At 51.9% G+C, this 19,232-nt stretch overlaps 2 protein-coding genes across 11 annotated transcripts in view; one reads left to right on the top strand and one right to left on the bottom strand.

Moving 5' to 3' along the window:
* Nucleotides 1–166: 166 nt before the first annotated feature.
* Nucleotides 167–1,925, bottom strand: INKA1 (inka box actin regulator 1). Its single transcript, XM_084752753.1, has 2 exons — nt 1,619–1,925; nt 167–1,002 (listed from the first exon to the last, which is right to left on the bottom strand). Exons 1-2 carry the CDS (start codon nt 1,667–1,669, stop codon nt 205–207), a joined length of 849 nt encoding a protein of 282 aa, XP_084608879.1. The 5' UTR covers nt 1,670–1,925; the 3' UTR covers nt 167–204.
* Nucleotides 1,926–6,766: 4,841 nt separating this feature from the next.
* The window catches only part of CDHR4 (cadherin related family member 4), a 30,747-nt gene continuing 18,281 nt past the window's right edge, over nt 6,767–19,232 (top strand). The window contains exons 1-19 of one of the 10 annotated variants that reach the window (XR_014773597.1): nt 6,767–6,877; nt 7,125–7,309; nt 7,415–7,577; nt 7,655–7,746; nt 8,545–8,655; nt 9,409–9,512; nt 9,695–9,831; nt 9,921–10,104; nt 10,203–10,356; nt 10,586–10,679; nt 11,136–11,339; nt 11,421–11,560; nt 11,781–11,931; nt 12,017–12,286; nt 12,491–12,633; nt 13,050–13,106; nt 13,202–13,265; nt 13,492–13,522; nt 13,958–14,099. Coding sequence is in view for 7 of the 10 variants with exons in the window: in XM_084752638.1 (XP_084608764.1) it covers nt 6,829–6,877; nt 7,125–7,309; nt 7,415–7,577; nt 7,655–7,746; nt 8,545–8,655; nt 9,409–9,512; nt 9,695–9,831; nt 9,921–10,104; nt 10,203–10,356; nt 10,586–10,679; nt 11,136–11,339; nt 11,421–11,560; nt 11,781–11,931; nt 12,017–12,237; nt 12,491–12,633; nt 13,050–13,106; nt 13,202–13,265; nt 13,492–13,522; nt 13,958–14,013 (2,340 nt within the window). In the remaining 3 variants the exon portion in view is untranslated. The other 9 variants (XR_014773598.1, XM_084752640.1, XM_084752638.1 and 6 more) reach the window with 9 other exon arrangements.

The raw sequence follows: 19,232 nt of genomic DNA, 5'->3' as shown, positions 1-19,232 counted from the left end.
AGTAGAGAGGATGCATGGTAGAACAGGCATGTTCTTACCATGTGTCATATGGGCAGCCCAAGGGACCCTGGGAAAGAGAGAAGATTTTAGATTGGCCTGTCTTGGTTGTCCGCCAGAGGGCCGGGGAAGCATCCTGAAGCCTCAGGAGTGGAAGCAGCAGTTTAGAAAAAAAAAGCCTTTATTGTCCTTAGCTGGAGGGCAGGGTCAGAGGTAGCTGATATCATTGTAAATGATGGGTTGGCGGCTTCGACAGTTCATGAGAGCTGCAAATCGTGAGATGTCCGCAGGCAGGTCAGGTTCTGGACGAGGTGGGCATGACAGCCGCTTTCCTGCCATAGCTGCCCGGCGAGCCCTGGCCAGCCTACGCCTTAGCTGCTCTGAGAGGCCAAGCAGGAACTGAGGGGGTCGAGCACGGGCTCGGGAAACACCTCTATCACTTCCCTCACTGGCAGCTTCAGGCAGCTCCATCCAGTTATGAACTAAATCAGCGAAACAGTTATCTCCTAGCACTAGGGGCTGCCGACTGCGGCCCCTGTTCAGCAGGGCTGCGGTCCAGTCCTCTGCTTCCAGTCCCTGCCAGTGTTCCAGGCAGGCATCTGGCGTAGACTTGGGCCGGGGTCGATGGGCAGGTGGTATGTTGGTTACAGCTGCCCTACTGCGCAGGGGGAGGTCACTGACTGAGAAACGCTGGCTATGAGGTGGCCGTTCTGGGGGTGCTTGGCGCCGGGGTACAGACAGCTCTTCCTCTCGCCATGTACTGCCAGACACCTCTGAGAAGCCAGAGTCCCAGTCTAGGGCATGCTCCCTAGGACATCCCAAGGGCGCACCCCTGTCTTCTGCTACCAAGGCTTCCTCTTCCTCTTCTTCCACACAGCACACAGAATCCTCTTCCAAAGCATCTGAGGCCCTGAACTGGGGCTTGGGCTGTACACTTGGATCAGTTTTGGGTTTTGGTTGCAGTGAGCCAGGCATTGGAGGTGAGCCTGTGTCCCGACCACACAACTGAAGGGAAAGAGAGGGCAAGAAGTTGGAGAGGGATTTTTATCACCCCTTAGTGTCTGACCAGGCCGGCCCTAAGAACAGACGGTTCAGAAGGACTTGAAAAGCCTCTGTGCAGCAAGGCAGAACTGTAAGCATAAGGCCCACACGGGGGCACTGGCACTCGAGGCTCAGATGGCTCCCATCGGCAGAGCTGGTGGCAGTCCCGGCAGGCTGCAGCACGCAGGGCCGGGCAAGTCAGCACGCGCCACCAGGGCGGGCAGGCACAGTAGAGGAAGGAGGTACAGGCCAGCCTGGGGTAGGGGATGTCCACAGCAGCACAGCACTTCTTTAAGCCCTTGATGCCCCTGGTAGGTCCCCAGAAGAAACTTCTCTCCTCACTAACCTCCCCCGCCGCCGCCGGCTCGGCCAGCTGGGCGCCTGTTACCTGATGCCCAGAACAGCTCCCAACAGTCAGAAACCCGAAGCGGGCCATCTGGGCCATCTCTACGGCGCTGCCCTGCCCCCATCCTCACTCGGTTGGGCACCCGGAGCCCACCCCTTACCCATTTGTTGTTCCAGCCAGGCGCCAGCCACGCACCCCCACATATCCTCACAACCACACCCACTAAAGTCTCACCAGTTCCCAGCGGAGCTGGCTCAGGAAGCTGTCAAGCCGAGCGCTGTGCATGTTGGTGCTGGTACTGTAGCCCTCTCCAGGTCGGCCGGCTCCTTTTCGATCACCTGTGGAAGGAGAGCAGAGTGGGCCGGGTCGGCCCGCCAGGGCGTCCTCACCCTTGCTTTACTCCTAGGCTCCTTGCTTTCGGTAGCTCCCGCCGCAGCCGCCTCAACATCTGGCAGCCGCGCCCCGCCCCGCCCCCGGTGTCCTAGCCAATGGAGGCGGGGCGGGCTGAAGATGTCCTGCCCCTTTCAGCCCCGCCTTCATTCTTCTCCCACCCCCCCCTCCCCCGCCCCCCACTGCTTGAAGAGTCCTGCTGTAGCAACACTGGAGACCAGAGCGCTCAGGATCCCCCCCCCCCCTCATGTCTAAAAAAGTTTAGCTAACCTTGCGTGACGCAGGACAGACACGACCCTCTCCAGTCCCGTCCCTCCCCCCCCCACCACGTTCGGTTTGTCCCATGGCCTCAGCTTTTCAATTTGTCCCCTGGTGAAATAGCGGTTTCTTGTACTGGGGCCCGATGCGACTCCCTTTTGTGATTTGATGATATTGTGACCCACTCCGTGTCTGTCATGGTTGGCCTTGATAATCCCTGGAAAAGATAGGTCTGAGATTCTGCCAAGCGAATAATACTCAAAGAAAGAGCCTTCAGACAGAGAAAGGGGAAGGGCCAGGGCTAAATCCCCTGCAGCATCTCTCTAGCCTGGTCTGAGCCGAAGTAGGCTGGACCGCCCTCTAGTGGGGATCTCTCTGCCACAGTCAGCCTCCTCACTCCGAGCCATCAGCCAATGGGTTGCTTACAGGAATAGAAAAGAAAAATTGCTCAGAGCCTTTGCCCTGAGGCCATTCCGTAATCAGAGGAACAGTCTAACCGGAGACTGGACTGGACCAATTAGCAGACAGGAAAGATAGGAGAATGAGGGCAACGAGTTCAGTTGAGGGGTAGGACTCTTAAAGATGTGGCTGAGCCGGGCGTAGTGGCACATGGCTTTAATCACAGCACTCCAGGAGGCAGAGGCAGGCGGATCGCTGTGAGTTCGAGGTCAGCCTGGTCTACAAAGTGGGTCTAGTATAGACAAGGCTACACAGAGAAACCCTGTCTGGAAAACCCAAAAGCAAACAAACAAGCCAAACCAAACCAAAACCCAAAAAAAAGATGTGGCTGATTGGGCTGGAGAAATGGCTCAGTGGTTAAGAGCACTGCCTGCTTTTTCAGAGGTCTTGAGTTCAGTTCCCAGCAACCACATGGTGGCTCACAACTATCTTTAATGTGATCTGATGGCCTGGTGATCTGATGGCAGATAAAGCACTCATATACAATAAATAAAATAAGACATTTTTAAAAAACCAAAAAGATGTGGCTGATTTCAGTATCCAACCAGAGTCAGTCCATTTTCATGCAGTGAGGAGGGGCATTTTAAGGGAAAGGGTCTGCCAATGTAAAGGACGTCCAGGGACAAGGGCTAGGCTGACCAAACATAAGGAAGACACAGATGTGCGTGATGTGTGGGGCAGGCAGGCGTCTAGGGACTGAGGAAAGAAGTCATCAAAACCAGGCTGCCTTATGGGGGATTCTGGTTTTTATTTTGGGTGCTATAAGAAGTGTGGAACTTTTTTCGGGGATGGCCAGGGCTGGTTTCTGTGAGACACAGTTGTTTTGGGAGAATAACCCTGCAGTTAGAGAGGAGACTCTAGCCTTTATCCCAGGGGAGGGTTCTGAGCCCAGAGGGTAACAGAAGCACCATTCTAGACTCCAGAATCTAGAGTGTGTTTTGGAGCTAAAATCTAGACTGATTAATGTGTAGATGCAGGTAGAGAAAGCATGGCTTCCAGACTTCCAGTCTAAACAGCTGGCTGGCTGGAACTGCCGTTTAGAACATCCTCGTACCCAGCATATCCTGTTGCTGGCTTTGGTGGCCACAAAGACTGAAGAATACACTGAAGCTGGCCTCATAGCCACGTAGTCTAGTATAGAGCATGTGGGCCAGAGTCAAACAGGCCTGAATTCTCTTTATACAAATTGGATAATCTGGAGCTGGGCGTGGTGGCGCACGCCTTTAATCTCAGCACTTGGGAGGCAGAGGCAGGCAGACCTCTGTGAGTTCAAGGCCAGCCTTGTCTACAAAGTGAGTCCAGGACAGCCAGGTCTACACGGAGAAACCCTATTTTGAAAAATAAAATTGGATAGCCTGTAGCTAGGCATGGTGGCACATGCCTGTAATCCCAGCACCTGGGAGGCAGAGGCAGGTGGATCTCTGTGTTCGAGGCCAGACTGGTCTACAGGGTGAGTCCAGGACAGCCAAGGCTACACAGAGAAACCCTGTCTCAAAAAAAAAAAAACATTTAAAAGGGCTGGAGGGATGGCTCAGAGGTTAAGAACACTGACTGTTCTACCAGATGGTCCTGAGTTCAATTCCCAGCAAGCACATGGTGGCTCACAACCATCTTATAATGTGATCTGGTGCCCTCTTCTGGCCTGCAGGTGGCAGAGCACTCCATACATAACAATAAATAAACCTTAAAAAAAAGAGAAAGACTTGTCTAGAAAAAAATGTCTTTTAAATTTTGTGAAAAGATTTGAGGGACAGCAAATGCTCATTGTCGATGTGTGAGCCTCGAGAAGATGGAACGGAAGGGCAGGCCAGAGGGTGGCATTTTAGGCCATGGCCTTGGAGGAGACGGAGGTGATGAGTGTAGATGAAGGAGGGGAGATGTGAGCAGTTTCATGTCCTAAAACCTTTCACTGGACGGAGGAGGCAGGAAAGATGAAGCAGAAGTAACAAGGAAGCCGGACAAGAGCAGTGATGTGAAAGGACCCTGAAGCAGCACGGGTGTTTTAGAGGCGAAGGGAGCAAGCAACGGACACTTTCTTAGAGGAGCGAGAGCAACATGGCTGGGGTTGGGGAAACAGTTTAGTCAGTAAAGTGCTTACCCTACAAGAACGAAGACCTGAGGACACGCGGAACCATGTAAAAACAAAAAGAGCCAAGTGCGGCAGCAAGGGTTTGCAAGCCCCAGGGCTGAGCAGTAGAGACAGCCGGAACCCCGAGGTTTGTTGGCAGACAAGGTAGCCTAGCTGGTGGTCTCCAGGCCAGTGAGAGATTCTGTATCAAACAACACCAAACCAAACCAAGGTGAACAGCTCCTGAGGAATGCACCTGAGGCTGACCTCTGACCTCTGCATGTGTACTAATCCCAACACAAGTCCACTTGCACACAAAAGAACGGACTCCTGCCTTCAGAGTGTGCAACAGCATGTGCCTGTAGTCTCAGTCACTTGGCAGGCTGAGCAGGAGTGCTCTGGGAAACATAAGGAACCCCTGTCTCACACTAGCACTGCTGAGATGGCTTGTCGGATAGGAAACCTGAGGCCCTGAGTTCAATCACCGGATCCCACAGTAAGAGAGAGCTGAGTCCTGAAAGTTGCCCTCTTCCCTCCACACAAGTGCTGTGGCATTTGCACACACACACACACACACACACACACACACACACACACAGAGGAGAGATAGCTCAGTGCCTAAGAACACTTGCTGCTCTTTCAGTGGACCTGGGTTTGATTCTCAGCATCCATATGGTACATCAAAATCATCTGTAACTCCCATTCCAGGGCATCTGACACCCTCTTCTGGTCCCTGTGGGCACAAGGCATGCATATGGTACACATAATATATGCAGGAAAAAACACTTAGAAAATAAAAGTAGCTGGGTGGTGGCAGCACACGCCTTTAATTCCAGCATTCAGAAGGCAGAGGCAGATGTATCTCTGTTAGTTCCAGGCCGCCCTGGTCTACAGAGTGAGTTCCAGGGCAGCCAGGGATACACAAACTCTTTGTTTTGAAAAACAGAAAACTATAGCCAGGCATGGTGGCACAAGCCTTTAATCCCAGCACTTGGGAGGCAGAGGCAGGTGGATCTCTGTGAGTTCGAGGCCAGCCTGGTCTACAAAGTGAGTCCAGGACAGCCAAGGCTACAAAGAGAAACCCTGTCTCCAAAAACCAAAATAAATAGATAAATAAAAGAAAAAGTAAAAAGGAAACAATAAAAGTAATTAAGTCTTTAAAAAAAAATTCAGTTGGGGCTTATGGAGATGACTCAGTGGTTAAGATGGGTGAGCGGAGGGGGGTGGGGGGCGGTGCAGAGGCAGGTGGATCTCTGTGAGTTCAAGGCTAGCCTGGTCTACAAAGTGAGTCTAAGATAGCCAAGGCTACACAGAGAAACCCTGTTTTGAAACCCTTCCCCGAAAAAAAAAACCCTCCAAATTTGACAAGAGGCAACCATTGGTCACTGAGGTCCCTCCCAATGTGGATAGGACTAACTTTTGTGGATAGAAAACTTAGTGTTAGAGCAAGTGAGGAAAAGTTGAACAAAATGATAAATGTATGATGGCGCAGGCCTGTGCTTCCGGCATGAGAGGCGTGAGGGCCCACGGATAACGAATCTGAGGCCATTCAGGATGACACAGAGAGACCTTGTTTCAAAAAAATTTTTTACACATAATAAACTGACAAATCTCAAAGATACTGGCTCAGTAAATCTTAGTCTGTAGAGGCTGGTGCAGTTGCTTCGCAGATCACCTCACAGCACATCTTCAGTCCCTCTCAGAAGCTGTCCTTTGTCCCCTCCAGCTGGTGTCCCCCACAGGGAATCATTAGTTTTATTTCACCTACTAGGGACTCTTTTGTTTGTTGAATGTAGACAACTTTTGAGAGATTTCCTTGATGACTGGGCTTAGATCTTGGCAGATAATGTTCTAACAGTAGGAGGAGACAGGTAGAACGCAGGCACTGTTGTCGGGGGAGCTGGTCTTGGGGCTAATTTTCCTGGGCACTGTGCTTGCTCTGTCTGGAAGGACAATGTGACCAGTTTCACCATCTGTAGCTTGAGTCTCCTTCCCTTGTATCCCCTTAGGGTTGGGGTAATGAGTGGAAGAATTCACAGGAAACAGCGGAAAAGCAGATTTTCCAGCCCCTCCGGGAGCCTGCCGGGGGTGGGGGGTTGGGTGGGAGGGGGGTGGGGGAGGTCTAGGACTCGGTCTCAGGGGTGGGCGGAGCCAGGGGTGGGCGGAGCCGGAGTCTGGGAAGCCGCCTGTTGGCTCTGTTTAAGCAACTAACCTGGCAACCCGAGTTAGCCTGAGAAACAGTTTTTTTCTGCCATTTCTTCAGGCTACCATGGCGCTGCTCAGCCTCCTGAAGCTTCTTTCTGCTGTATTTATCTCTGGTGAGGAGCAGGTGGGTAGGGGGGAATCCAGTTTGCCAGAGAGGTTCTGACCTTTAGATAGGAGGGCAGAGACTGAGGGAGCCCTGACCCTTGTTTCCTTATCTTGGCTGTCGCGTTCTCTCTCCACCTGTCACTTGTGGGAGACAAGGACTTTGGCTGCTTGGCCTCCAGCTGTGGTCAGGCCCTGAAGAAAAAAAAAAAAGGCTAATTACTAATTGTTATGTTTCTAAATGTGGCTTTCTCCTAGCCCTGCACAGCCTGCCCTGGTCCATAGATATCTACGAGAGCCAAGCCCCTGGCGCCGTCCTTCAGACTTTCTCCTTCAACTGCTCCTCCTTCATGCCCACCCTGCAGTTACTCAGTGTGAGTCCACACACCAGCTTCTTCAACAAACCCAGCCTGCACGGGTATAAGGGGATCTATCTGGGAAAGGTAAGGTCACGGGGAACAACTAGGGGTTTGTGGGGACCAAAGCCAGAAGTGGTGTAGAGAGACAGAAAACGGTAGGCCCTCCAAGCCGTTGCCAACCCACCACAGGTGACCCTGAGTAGCTCTGCTCGGCTGGATGCCCTGGCAGTAAACCGCTATGAGCTGCAGCTGCAGTACAAGTGCGGGAACTTTGTGCTCGAGGGCCCGCTCTTCGTCCACGTGCAGCGGGACCCTGGCCGTATCCAGTGTGCTGGTCTGTTTGCCAGCCCAGGTGAGGCGAGGGGCAGCAGGTTGGGAGGTGGAAAGGCGTGGCCTGAACAGAGCTGCCCTGACCCCTTCTCTGGACAGCTGGGGAATTCATGTATGTGCCAGAGACGGTGACGCCTGGGGCCCTGCTCTACACTCTGTTGCTGCCAGACCTCGGAGTCCAGAGAGCCCAGGTAAGTTCTAAACACGGAGCAGGGAGGGACAGGAGGTGGGAGGAAGGTACAGAGAGAGGGAGCTCAGCTCCTGCCAGGGCAGGCACAGCCTCTAAAGACCCTGAAGACAGTTCTACCTCTCCATGATGCATGCTTTTGGAGAGAGACACTAAAGGCTACCTACAGTTTCCCACAGGGACTGCGATCTTCTGAGTTCTGTGTGTTCTGAGTTTTTCATGACCTTTTTTTTTTTTTAAATCACTTTTGTAACACTAGAAAGAATGGTGTTTCCCTCTTCTTATTGTGAGTGTGTGAGTGAGCACGCACATGCTGTGACATGTGTATAGACTTCTGAGGACAGCTTCTGGGTGTTGGTTCTCTCCTTCTTCCATCATGCGGGTTCCCAGGGTCAAACTCTGGCTATTCAGGATTGGCAGCAAAGGCCTGAGCCAACTCACTGGGGTTTATTACTGTTGTTTCCTTTTTTTATTTTGAGACAGCCAAGGTTAGGTAGAGAGATCTGTCTTTAAACAAACAAACAAACAAACAAATGAAAACAGCAAGCAAACAAACCACAAACAAAAAAAGAATAAAACCCCTCTGAAGGGTATTTGTTTGTTTGTTTGAGCAGGAAGTGCTGAGCACCAGAGCCAGGGATGGAGGTGGATGGTCGAACACCTGGGCTGGGGTAGCAGTCAGCGGGCAGTGTACCGAAAGGTCAGATGGAAACAGCGACCTGCTGGGTTATTGGAGGATGTTGACAGGCGTACTTGAGGTGCTGGGGACTGGAGGGGACCGCTAACATCCCTGCTCTGTCAGATCAACATCACCAGTGCCCAAGACCCTCCACTCTTCCCTGGGCCTTTCTCCATTGATGATCAGGGACTGCTGCGGGCTCCAGCCCAGGGCCTCAGAGGCCAGGCTCAAAAGGTAAGCATGGCTTTGGACCTGAGGATAGCTATGGATTGGGCACAACCGCCATCTTCTGAGAGTTACCTGTTCTTGGCTACGGTGACTGATACGCTTGCCTCAGACCCCTTGCTGACTGTAATGATTGTCCCCTTGGCCCAGCTCTGTTCTGTGCTGAGGTCTGGAGGTCCAGAAAGAGGGCAGGCCTGTGGCCCTGGGACCTCACAGGTCTTCTAATGAATTGTTCAATGTTTATGGCAGTCAAACTTGGAGAGAAAACTCTGGGTAAAGTGGCCGGTGGGGAGGAAGTTTTCCCCTTTAAAATGGTCATTTCTGGAATTCTCTGGGTTCCATCCACCAAAGCAAGCACACACCCTTCCACCTCCTAGTAACGGGCTCTTAGCGACTCTGTCCTAACAATTCACACTTTGAATGACTCTGAAGAATTGGTGGCCCAGGATTGTAGGGTCCAAAGAGATATTTGTCAACAGAGTGGTAAGTCAGGGAGTTCCTGTGGAGGTCCTGAGGAGGACTTCCTACTTGAAGGGAGGACAAGAAATAGATAAAGTAGCTGGGCGGTGGTGGCACACACCTTTAATCCCAGCACTCGGGAGGCAGTGGCAGGTGGATCACTGTGAGTTCGAGGCCAGCCTGGTCTACAAAGTGAGACCGGGACAGCCAAGGCTATACAGAGAGACCCTGTCTTGAAAAAAAAAAAAAAGAAATGGATAAAGTGATGGACACATAACATGGTTTTCCTTCCTGTCTCGACAGACCTTCCAGCTGCAGATTTTAGTGTCCTTAGGAAAAAGCCAGAGTTGCAAAGGGATGCTGACAGTGAAGGTTTTGCCCAAGCCCTCCAGCCAAGTCTCCTTCCCGTAAGGAAGGCTCCCCCTGCCCTGGGAGCCGTGGGGCATTCTGCCTCCACCCCTAGGGAAATAGCTGCAGGACTGAAGGAGCATCCTAGCTCCTACAGGAGGGGGAGCCCAAGTGAGGGAACTGGGTACCCTGCTGGGTTGAGCAGGTGCAAGTAGGAGCTAGGTTTGCACTTTTGGTTTAGACAGAAGGCCCAGAGTATCACCATCTCAGAGGATTTGGCCCCTGGGAGCAAGGTGACTCAGGTCCAAGCTAGGGGATTCAACTTGCTCTATGAAATCATCTCCCCGCTGCCCAGTTCACTCTACTCCATTGGACAAGGTGAGAGGAGGCGGCGGCGGCGGGTGCCAGGACTGAGGGAACTGGGATGGGGCGGAGCTTTGTTTCTTACACTTTCCCAACGCTCCCAGCTGATGGAGTAGTGCGGACTACCGCACCCCTGGATTTGGCTCGCGCTCCGGGCACAGTGGTCACGAAACTGCAGGTGAGGGCTTTTGAGAGGCTCCAGCCTTGGGCCAGTGCCCAGTTCGAGCTCACGGTTAACATACGCGCGGTCAACCACTGGCCCCCACGATGCCATCCAGCGCTACTGGTGTGAGTACCGGAAGCCATGCTCAGGCTGGTTGGGGTGAGATCCCCCTGGCCCATCATTGGTCCAGACTCCTGTCTTGCCACCCGCCCTCCACTCCCAGGACTCAAATCCCAGAGACTGCACCTGTGGGCACTGTGCTGAACACGCTCACTTGCGTTGACCCAGACACTGCTGGAGCTCCCGTTGACTACCAACTGCGGTTTCACAGTCCTCCCGACTCTGCTAGCCTCCATCTGCGTGAAAGAGTCCTTGAGGTGCCCAACGCCCCTCCTAGACTCCCATGCAGACGGGGTGGGTGGGAGGCTTGTTAAGGCATTGAGACCTTGGAGGTAGGGTGGGGATATGGTTGTAAAGACAGCCGACAGTCTGGAAAACCGGGTCAAGGTAGGCTATTACGTGGACACCCTGGTTTGAGGCACCCTGGCATGCGTTAAGATTTTCCCAGATCCTGGCTTCATCTTACTCTCTGGTCCCCTTGGCCAGGTGAACACTACATTGGACTGTGACACACCTGGGGCTTGCTTCCAGCATGCAGCTTCCATCTTGGTGATTGATGGTGGTCAGCCCCAGATGACCAGTGAGTGACCATACTTACTTAGGCCTGGACACTCTCAGGACAAGGCTATTTTGTCTACCCTGTTCCATCCCCAAGGCATAGACAGATTTTTTCCCCCTTAAAAACTAGTTTGTTTGGGTTTTTTTTGGATTTTGGAGACAGGGTCTCTCTGTGTTAGCCCTGGCTGTCCTGGACTTGCTTTGTAGACAAGGCTAGCCTCAAAGTCACAGAGATCCACCTGCCTCTGCCTCCCATGTGCTGGGATTAAAGGCATGCACCTCCATGCCCAGCTTCCCCTTAAAAAACTAGTAGGTCAGGATTGTCTCAATTTAAGAACCCTAGAATGGCTCTCTTTTAAGATCCCCACCACTCTACAGAGACCCTCCCTCCAGTACAGGGCTGTGTTTACTTACTAAAACCCCCTAGGGCAGGTATGGGCATCTTAGGCCAGCTCCTTAACTGCTAAATGGTCCCCAGCTGAGGTTCCAGTCCTGGTGATGGTGACACCTGTCAATGAGTTCTCCCCAGCCTGTGTCCCACGCACGTTCCGGGTTCGGGAGGATGCAGGACCCCGCACTCTGCTGGGCTCCGTAGTGGGCACGGATATGGACTTTCCTCATAACAGCCTTGAGTACTACATCTCTGGCGGACCCTCCACCTTTGCTGTGGACCGCCTCACTGGTACTTAACCCCCAGGGCTTGGGGGGGAGGGATGGGACCAGAGTTGGCTCTGCAGGCTAAGGTTGGATCGCCCCATTTTAGGAGAGCTTCATCTCCTGGGGCCTTTGGACTATGAGCGGCAGAGGTTGCACAGAATTGTTATTTTGCTGATTGATCACAGCCAAGACTGGGACCTCAACCACCACCGCTCAGGCTCATGTACCATAATGATTGAGGTTGAGGTAACTGACCTGCAAGGCCTGGGAAAGACAGATTTCCTTCTGGCTTTTTTCTTTTTTCTTTTTTTTTTTTATGCAGATGCCTCGGTTTCTAATGTGGGCTGGTTGTGGGGAGGGGCTCACTGGGGAAAACATTACACCCTGGTCCTTACCAGGTGAAGGGACAGCCTGGGAGTTTGAGGAATGGGCCGTAGTCACTCCTAACGTGGTGGCCTTTCTCTAGGATGTGAATGACCACGCCCCGGAGTGTGAGCCTCCTTTTCAGGAACTCACCGTCTACACTCCCCTGGGTCATAGCATGGAGGTGACCAAGGTGTCATGCCGGATCCCTCAGGAGCCACAGCGCACGGCCCTCTCCTACAGCATCGTGGGAGGTGTGAATATGTGGGGACCACCTGGCTGTTGGTGAGGGTCAGGCTAAGTTAATAGTACCTTCTTCTCCTGCTGCTCTGCTTCCAGGGAATAGCCAGAGCCGATTTAGACTGCAAGGGAGCATCCTGGTGCACGATGACACTGTGCTGGGGCCCCCATGGCCAGAGCAGCCCTGCACCTATGAACTATTGATCCATGTTGCTGATGTGGGCCCTTCCACCCCCCACCTCAGCACCACAGCCACCATCATTGCGCATCTTGTTCCTTGGAAGGCCAGCACGGTGGCCACCAGCACCCACGGCAGCACAGTGAGCGGGTTCTCAGGCCCTAGTGGGTTGGAAGAGAGGATCTTGAAGGGTGAGAGCACCTGTTTTGGGGGGTTATTTTGTTGGGTTTTTTTTTTTTTGGTTTTGTTTTTAAAGATGGAATTATGAGAGAAAACATTTTGGAGAAAAGTGCTGGATGTAAAAAGTAAATCTGGAGTGTGAAGTGCTCCACTTCATGGAGAATTTGAAAGTTGGATTGCCAGTGGCAGTGCTGAGCCTGTGGCCCTCCTTTCAGGTGTCCTCAACAATGACACCCCTGATTGTGACAGAGGTGGAGGCTTTCTGGAAGCCAGAGGCCTGGTTTGTGGTAGTGTTGACAGTGACGGGAGCAGTTCTCCTTCTGGCTCTGGGCTGGCTCCTCAGCAGGATCCTTCGGGGGTAGGTTCCTATTTCTAATTTCTGCCCCCTCCTCCAGCTTACAGAATAGGCACTGGCTGGAACAGGTAGCTTTGCTGAATATTTGATGACACTGACAACATTGGTGGGCAAACAGATTGAGGAGGGCTGCTGCTGTCTCTGCAGAAGTATTCAGACTGAGAGGCATTGGAAGTGGTCATTGTCACTGGCGGAGTCCAGTCTTGGAATCAGATGGACATAGATGGCTCAGAGTTTTGAAATTTCCCCCTGTCCCCAACACCTGTCCTCTATCTGGTTTTTTGCCTCACTTCTGTAGACTGAACCCTCTGAGCCAGGTGTAGGACAGACAGCAGCATGGGCAGGGACAGATGATGATGTCACTCCTTCGTGTTAGCGGGCCTGCTACTTTCACTGCTTGCTTCTTCCTGGCCTTTTAGATTGGCCCAGTCTCTACAGGCACCGAGCAAACCGGCTAGAGCCCTGTTGCTAAACAGGTCGGTCTTTTCTGCCTACCTCTATGCCTGGGACCCCATCTCCTAAACTCAGGCTGGGACCCAGACATTTGTACTTCCACTTTGATTTGCTGTAGCATCCAGGGACATGAAGGCTCCATTGACAGGCTCGTGGAGGCAACAAGAATGGAGATGTCCCAGGTACCCGGAACTGCCATGGGTCTGGTATGCCAACTCATATTCCAAATTAAGGGCACTGGGGCTGCTCCATGGTACCACCTGTCCCTGCCTTCCCTGCCTGGAAGTGGCTACACCTGTGAGAGTGCCCACACAAACACAAAGATAGAGGAGGCAGGTGGGTACCCGGCCCTTCCATCTGCTCCCTGTGGGGAAGGCTCAACTCACTGTGTCCTTTTCTTCTTTCCAGCAGCATTTTGATGGCAGAGCCCAAGATGTCTGTAAGTCTCTACTTTTCATAAACCCTTCTCTGCCGGGGCTCTTGGCCTTTCCCAGAGTTTTCTCTTTCCTGTGCCCGTCTCCTTTCTTACTGCCACCACCGCCAAGTATCCACCACCTGCATTTTCACTGACTGATCTCGTCTCTCACCCTCTGCCACCCCCTCATCCTTTAGCCAGATGGTGGTGAGGGGAGAGCTCCCTACATATCCCAGTTTTACCAGCAAATTATAGCAGACTAAGGTGAAATCGGGGTGCTGTAGGGGATGCTGTAGGGGAACTGGTATCTACTGGCTCTCAGTTCATTTGACTTCAACCTTAGGGTTCTAGCTGAGCAGGGAAGGGAGGAGATAAGTTTGGGTCCCCATGGAAAGTGTGACCACAGTGCTGAAGCCAGCAGGCCTTTCTCCCTTCCTCTGTCCTGCTCACCCGGCTCAGGTACAGGGAGAGATTACCTGTTCAGCACAAGCACGGGAGCCCGGCGTTGGCTGTGAGGCCGAGCAGCTGCTTCAGCTGTGTGTGGAACTCCCTTGTAGCCTGCATTTCCAAGTCCATTTAGCAATAAAGACTGCAAACAGAATGCCACCCACCTTGTGATCTTTGTGTGGGAAAAGCTCTGAGATCTGTGCTTTCTTGTTCTTACTTGGACAAGGTGCCACCTCCTTGTGGGCACCCTATGGAACAGTAAGGTTATTTTTCTTTGAAGAAACCTTGTCTGATGCCCTGACAGCGATTGACACTTTGTAGAAGAGGCTCTTATCTTTGTTACTGATGGATGGACCCCCAGCTGTCCTGTCTACTCAGATTTTTATTTTTTATTTATTTATTTCTTTCTTTTATTTTTTGAGACAGGGTCTCACTGTGTTGCCCTGACTGGCCCGGAACTCTCTAAGTAGAACAGGCTGGTTTCAAACTTATAAGATTTACTCGCCCCTGCCTCTGCCTCCCCTGTGCTGGAATTAAATGCGTGTGCCACCATACCAGCAAGACTTGCTTTAAATTTTTAAAAATATTTGTTCATGTGCTTATTTATTGATACATGGTCTTTCTACATAACCTTGGGTGTCCTGGAATTATGTAGACCATTGTTTACTTCTCTCTCTCTCTCTCTCTCTCTCTCTCTCTCTCTCTCTCTGTTTTTCCAGACAGGGTTTCTATGTGTAGCCTTGACTGTCCTGGACTCTCTTTATAGACCAGGCTGACCTCGAACTCGCAGTGATCCGCCTGCTTCTGCCTCCTGAGTCCTGGGGATTAAAGGCGTGTGCTGCCACCGCCTTTTTTTGTTTTTTGTTTTCTTGAGACAGGGTTTCTCTGTGTAACAGTCCTGGATGTCTTGGCCTCACTCTGTAGACCAAGCTAGCTTTGAACTCACAGCGATCTGCCTGCCTCTACCTCTGGAGTGCTGGGATTAAGCGCCACCATGCCTGGCTTGCCCATTGTTTACTTTTGCAGTTTAAGCTGTTTTGAAATTTGCATGCCTGCCTCAGTTTTCTGAGTGCTAGGATTACAGGCATGTGCTTTCATAGCTGGCTTGACCTTGGTGCCTATGTGTACATGCACATCAACGCCAGAGGACAAACTCAGATATCAACACCTCCATCCTCCCACCCATTTGAGACAGGGTCTCTCATCGATCTGAACCCCACCAAGTAGGCGCGGCTGGCTGACCAGAGAGGCCCAGGAATCTGCCTGTCTTCCCTTCCCCAACACTGGGATTGTAAGTGAGCATCATCATGCCTGGCTTTTATTTTGTTAAACACACTGTAGATTCTGGAGTCCTTGGCTCAACATTGCTGGTGTCTGAGGGTCCCATCAGCCCTCACAGGCAGCTTGCCAACTTTGTGTAGAGGTTTTATTGGGAGGGATCTTGAATTTCTGCATAAAGTTAAGGGGTGGGAGAGATGGGAGAATCTGTGCTTAGCTGGTCATGGAGGGACTGAGAAAGCTCCTTTCTGATAGTTCACCCCGTGACTTTGCATCTGTTTCCACGGCTTAGCTCTTGCTATGCTAATCTAGATTGTTTCACATAGCCAGGGCGTTGGACCAGCCTGCAGAACAGATTTTACTGTGTGCAGTGCTGACCAACTTGGGGTCATGTCTGTCTCAGGCTGCTGTGAGCTGCCTTGATGCGGGTGCTGGGAACAGGCCTTAGGTTCTCCGGCAGAGCAGCAAGTGCTCTGAACCATCTCTCTTAATGGGGTTTCCCTCAAAACAAGGGTGTCAGCAGCCTCAGAGTGGCTAGGGATGGTTTTTCCCTGAGTACTTGGCTTTCTCTAAGAGCTTATTAAATCTGCCTCTTTTTTTTTTTTTTTTTTTTTTTTTTTTGGTTTTTCGAGACAGGGTTTCTCTGTGTAGCCTTGGCCATCCTGGACTCACTTTGTAGACCAGGCTGGCCTCGAACTCACAGCGATCCACCTGCCTCTGCCTCCCGAGTGCTGGGATTAAAGGCGTGCGCCACCACGCCCAGCTTAAATCTGCCTCTTGTTCATCTTCATCTTATAGACAGACCTAGTCTCTGAGAAGTTAGTCAGGCCATTTTGGTGTGGGATCAGGTGCTGTGGTGCCGTTGGTGTCCTAACCTCGAAGCCAAGCCCAGTGCTAGGGGCCTACTATGGAGAACAAGGGATGACCATCTTCTTGGGACTCTAGTTTGCCTTGGGGGCAGGGCATGATAGCCAAGGGCAAAAGATACTGTCTTAGGCACTTAACGGATGCTCTGGGCCAAAGAAGAGAGGAGACTTGTGTTGGATGCAGATTTAACTCTGCAAAATAAACGGGGGAAAGGGGAAGCCGGAAGAGGTAACCCAAAAGGCTGTGCCTCTCGACTGGTAAGAGGCAATGCTGGAAGACGCTTAGAAAACACTTTTAACTCTGGGGCTAGAAGAGGTGAGGGACATAACCACCACCACTTAGGGCTGTGTGACCTTGGCTCAGCCTCTCTTCTGCGCCTCAGTTTCCTCGCCAGTGATCTCTGGTCGATCTCAGGCACAGAGGCAGGCGAAAAAGTAAATACCTTACCGCTGACAGTCCCTAAGTGTGTGCGAGAGTATGATAAATGCTGTCAGCTCAAAACCGAAAAAGGGTTGCGCAGGTGAGAAAACCAAGGACGCTCTAGGATCCGCAGCCGCTCGCAAAAGCTCCGCCGCTAGCAAATCTGAGGACAGCGCGCATGCGTCAATTCGTGCCGTCACAGTCACGTGCCCCAGGCATTTTGCACGAGAGGCACGCTCTGACTGATGTAACAGTTGACGAATCCGCGGGAAGGATTTCTTCAGACGTCGGGAGGAGAGGCTGTTGATTGGACACAATCTCAGTCGGGGGCGGGTTCTTTGCTGTCCTTGGTTACTATGACGCCCGGCCCCCGCCCCCTCGGCTGGCCGCCATCTTGTTGTTGATCCGTACCCAGTGGGCAGCGCCAGGAGCTGGACCGAGCGGCCGGTGCGGGGCCGCTGCTGCGGGGCTCAGCCACCTGCGCTGCCTGCCAGGGGGCGGGCCGAAACCCGGAGGCCCGGGGGGCCCAGCTCCCGTAGGGAGCCTTGGGCGCCCGCTGCCCGGGTCGGGCCGGTGAGTGACAGGAGTCCGGGCCGAAAGACCCGCCCGACACCCACGGTGAGGGTTGCTGCGGGCGCGGGGTTGCAGCAGGCGCGCGTAGGGCAGGGTCGGGACTTAGGCCGAGCATCCCTGGAACATCGTTCCAGCGTCCTGGCTGGCTTCCCGCCGAGCCTCCCAGGTGCTGGCACGGAGGCTGGGAGGGCAAGCCCGGGAGGAGGTGGGAGAGGAGAGCCCTGTGCCCTAGGACCGGCCGGCGGGGCAGCGGGAAGCCGTCCTTTCAGACCGAATCCCTGGGCGCCTCAGCCCCGGAGTGCTGAGCCGTGGTCAATACCCGCTTGTTCTCCCGGCCGTAACGTTCCTCCAATAAATCAGTGATAAACGTACGTCGCTCTTAGATATCACACTCTTGCGAGTAATTTTTTTTTTTCAGGCCGCTTGAGACTTAAGACAAGACGAAACAGGCCTAAAAATGCTTTATGAGCCAAGCAGGGTAGTATCAGGGCCCTGTATGTTCGGCTGTCTCTTTCCACCGAGACCCCTCGGAGCCTTCCGTGCTCTTCTGGACTCACTGTTAACTGCTTCTTGCAGAATCTGGTTAAATGTCCACAGTGACTGAGTTTTATTTGGGGGTGTAAGTTCTTTGGTGTTCGACAACCACTTCTTTTGGAGCGTGTGCTTTAGGAAGATAAGGGTGGTGATGATTTGATTAATTTTGTCTCCTAAAGAGACAGGCTGTTAAAAGATGGTTGCAGGAATATATTAGGACTATTTAAAAAAAAAAAAACGCTTTTATTGTGCATGGTTTTGAACTACCCCCATCACCTTTTAACAGAACTGAAACCGGGTATGGGAGCTCTTGCACTCGACTGAGGCAGGAGGATTGCCATGGGTCGCACGCAGGCCAGCTGGAGCTACTTTGCAAGTCTCTAAACAAAAGCAGTGCTAAAAGCTGCTGCTGCTGGATGAAAACAGCCTGTCAGGCCTGTTTCTTACCATGGAGGCGAGGCTGGCAACCCCCAAAAGAGGATCAGCTCCAGCAAGGGTCCTGGCGGCTCTACACCATTTTTTTTTTTTTTACCTCTCCACACAGGTGTCTGTGTGTATTTTGTCTCCATATGAAACCGACACGAGATAATTAAGGAGCTCAAGCAAGGCAGTAGTCTCCGTTTCTGTCAGTATTGTGTCACCTCTGAATGTTTAATTTTGAGAGGAACCCGCACCCTGGTCTAGAGCTAGGTCCCTTTGGGAAGCCAGGGATGAATGCCGTCCTCGCAGGCGTCAGGCTGTTGGCTGTTTGTCTTAGGCTACGCTTGTGAGGAGAGGGAAATTGAGCAGTAACGTTATCTATTTCATTACCCTTCCACGGGGCCATATTTTGGATGACTAGTACAATTTTGGCCTTGATGAAATGAAGTTTTTTGGGTAGCTATTAAAGGAGGGAGATGTTAAAATACTAGCATTTCAAAATTGTTCCAAGTCAAGCTCCCATTGCTTTTATTTTTTTATTTTTTGGAAATTAAATCATCCACAGGAGTAAATTTTTGCTGTTTCTGCTGAAGTAGCTAACTCTAAGTTAGACTCTTAGCTAATTGTGAGCATTGGATCTCTTAGTGATAAAGAAGGGGACTGTCAAGTGGTCAGCAGTGACTACTGCATACAGTTGTAGGGAGTTTAAGGGTCCGCTAAAGTCTCTCCTTGGCCTAACCCTATGTTAAGACAGGAAAATCCGAATGCGGGGGAAACTTTGAATATCTTTTCTTAATGCTTTTACTAGTCATGAATATTTTATGAAGCTTGATTCAACAGTTACCCAAAGACAGTAGCATCATTTCTGTGCTGGGTATTTTAAGGGCTGCATCATAAAGACCATTATTACAGTACTAGGTCCTCTGTCTTTGTCTTTGCATAATTCATTTGTAAACTTAAGCACTTGTTCATTCGGCACTCTAGGTTTTTTTGAGATGATGGTGTACCTTGTGTATCCTAGGTTTAAGAGTCACCTGTACACACACACACACACACACTCATTCATTCACTCACTCTTACACTTGGACTTTAGGTATACACCTGGCTGGCTTTGCGCACCCGCCCTCCCCAGTGTCTCTACATAGCCCGTCCCTCTCTTCCCCCACCTGGAATGAACTCTGTAGACCAGGCTGGC

Source organism: Acomys minous (assembly GCF_964271855.1).
Source record: "Acomys minous genome assembly, chromosome: 13".
Lineage (NCBI taxonomy): Eukaryota > Metazoa > Chordata > Mammalia > Rodentia > Muridae > Acomys > Acomys minous.
This window is presented reverse-complemented; position numbering and strand designations above follow the sequence as displayed.

Excerpts from the sequence above, each read along its gene's own strand:
- INKA1 (XM_084752753.1), bottom strand. The coding sequence starts at position 1,669 with ATGCACAGCGCTCGGCTTGACAGCTTCCTGAGCCAGCTCCGCTGGGAA. Across the intron at positions 1,003-1,618 it reads GCCAGCTCCGCTGGGAACTG|TTGTGTGGTCGGGACACAGG; the intron begins GTGAGACTTTAG and ends CTTTCCCTTCAG.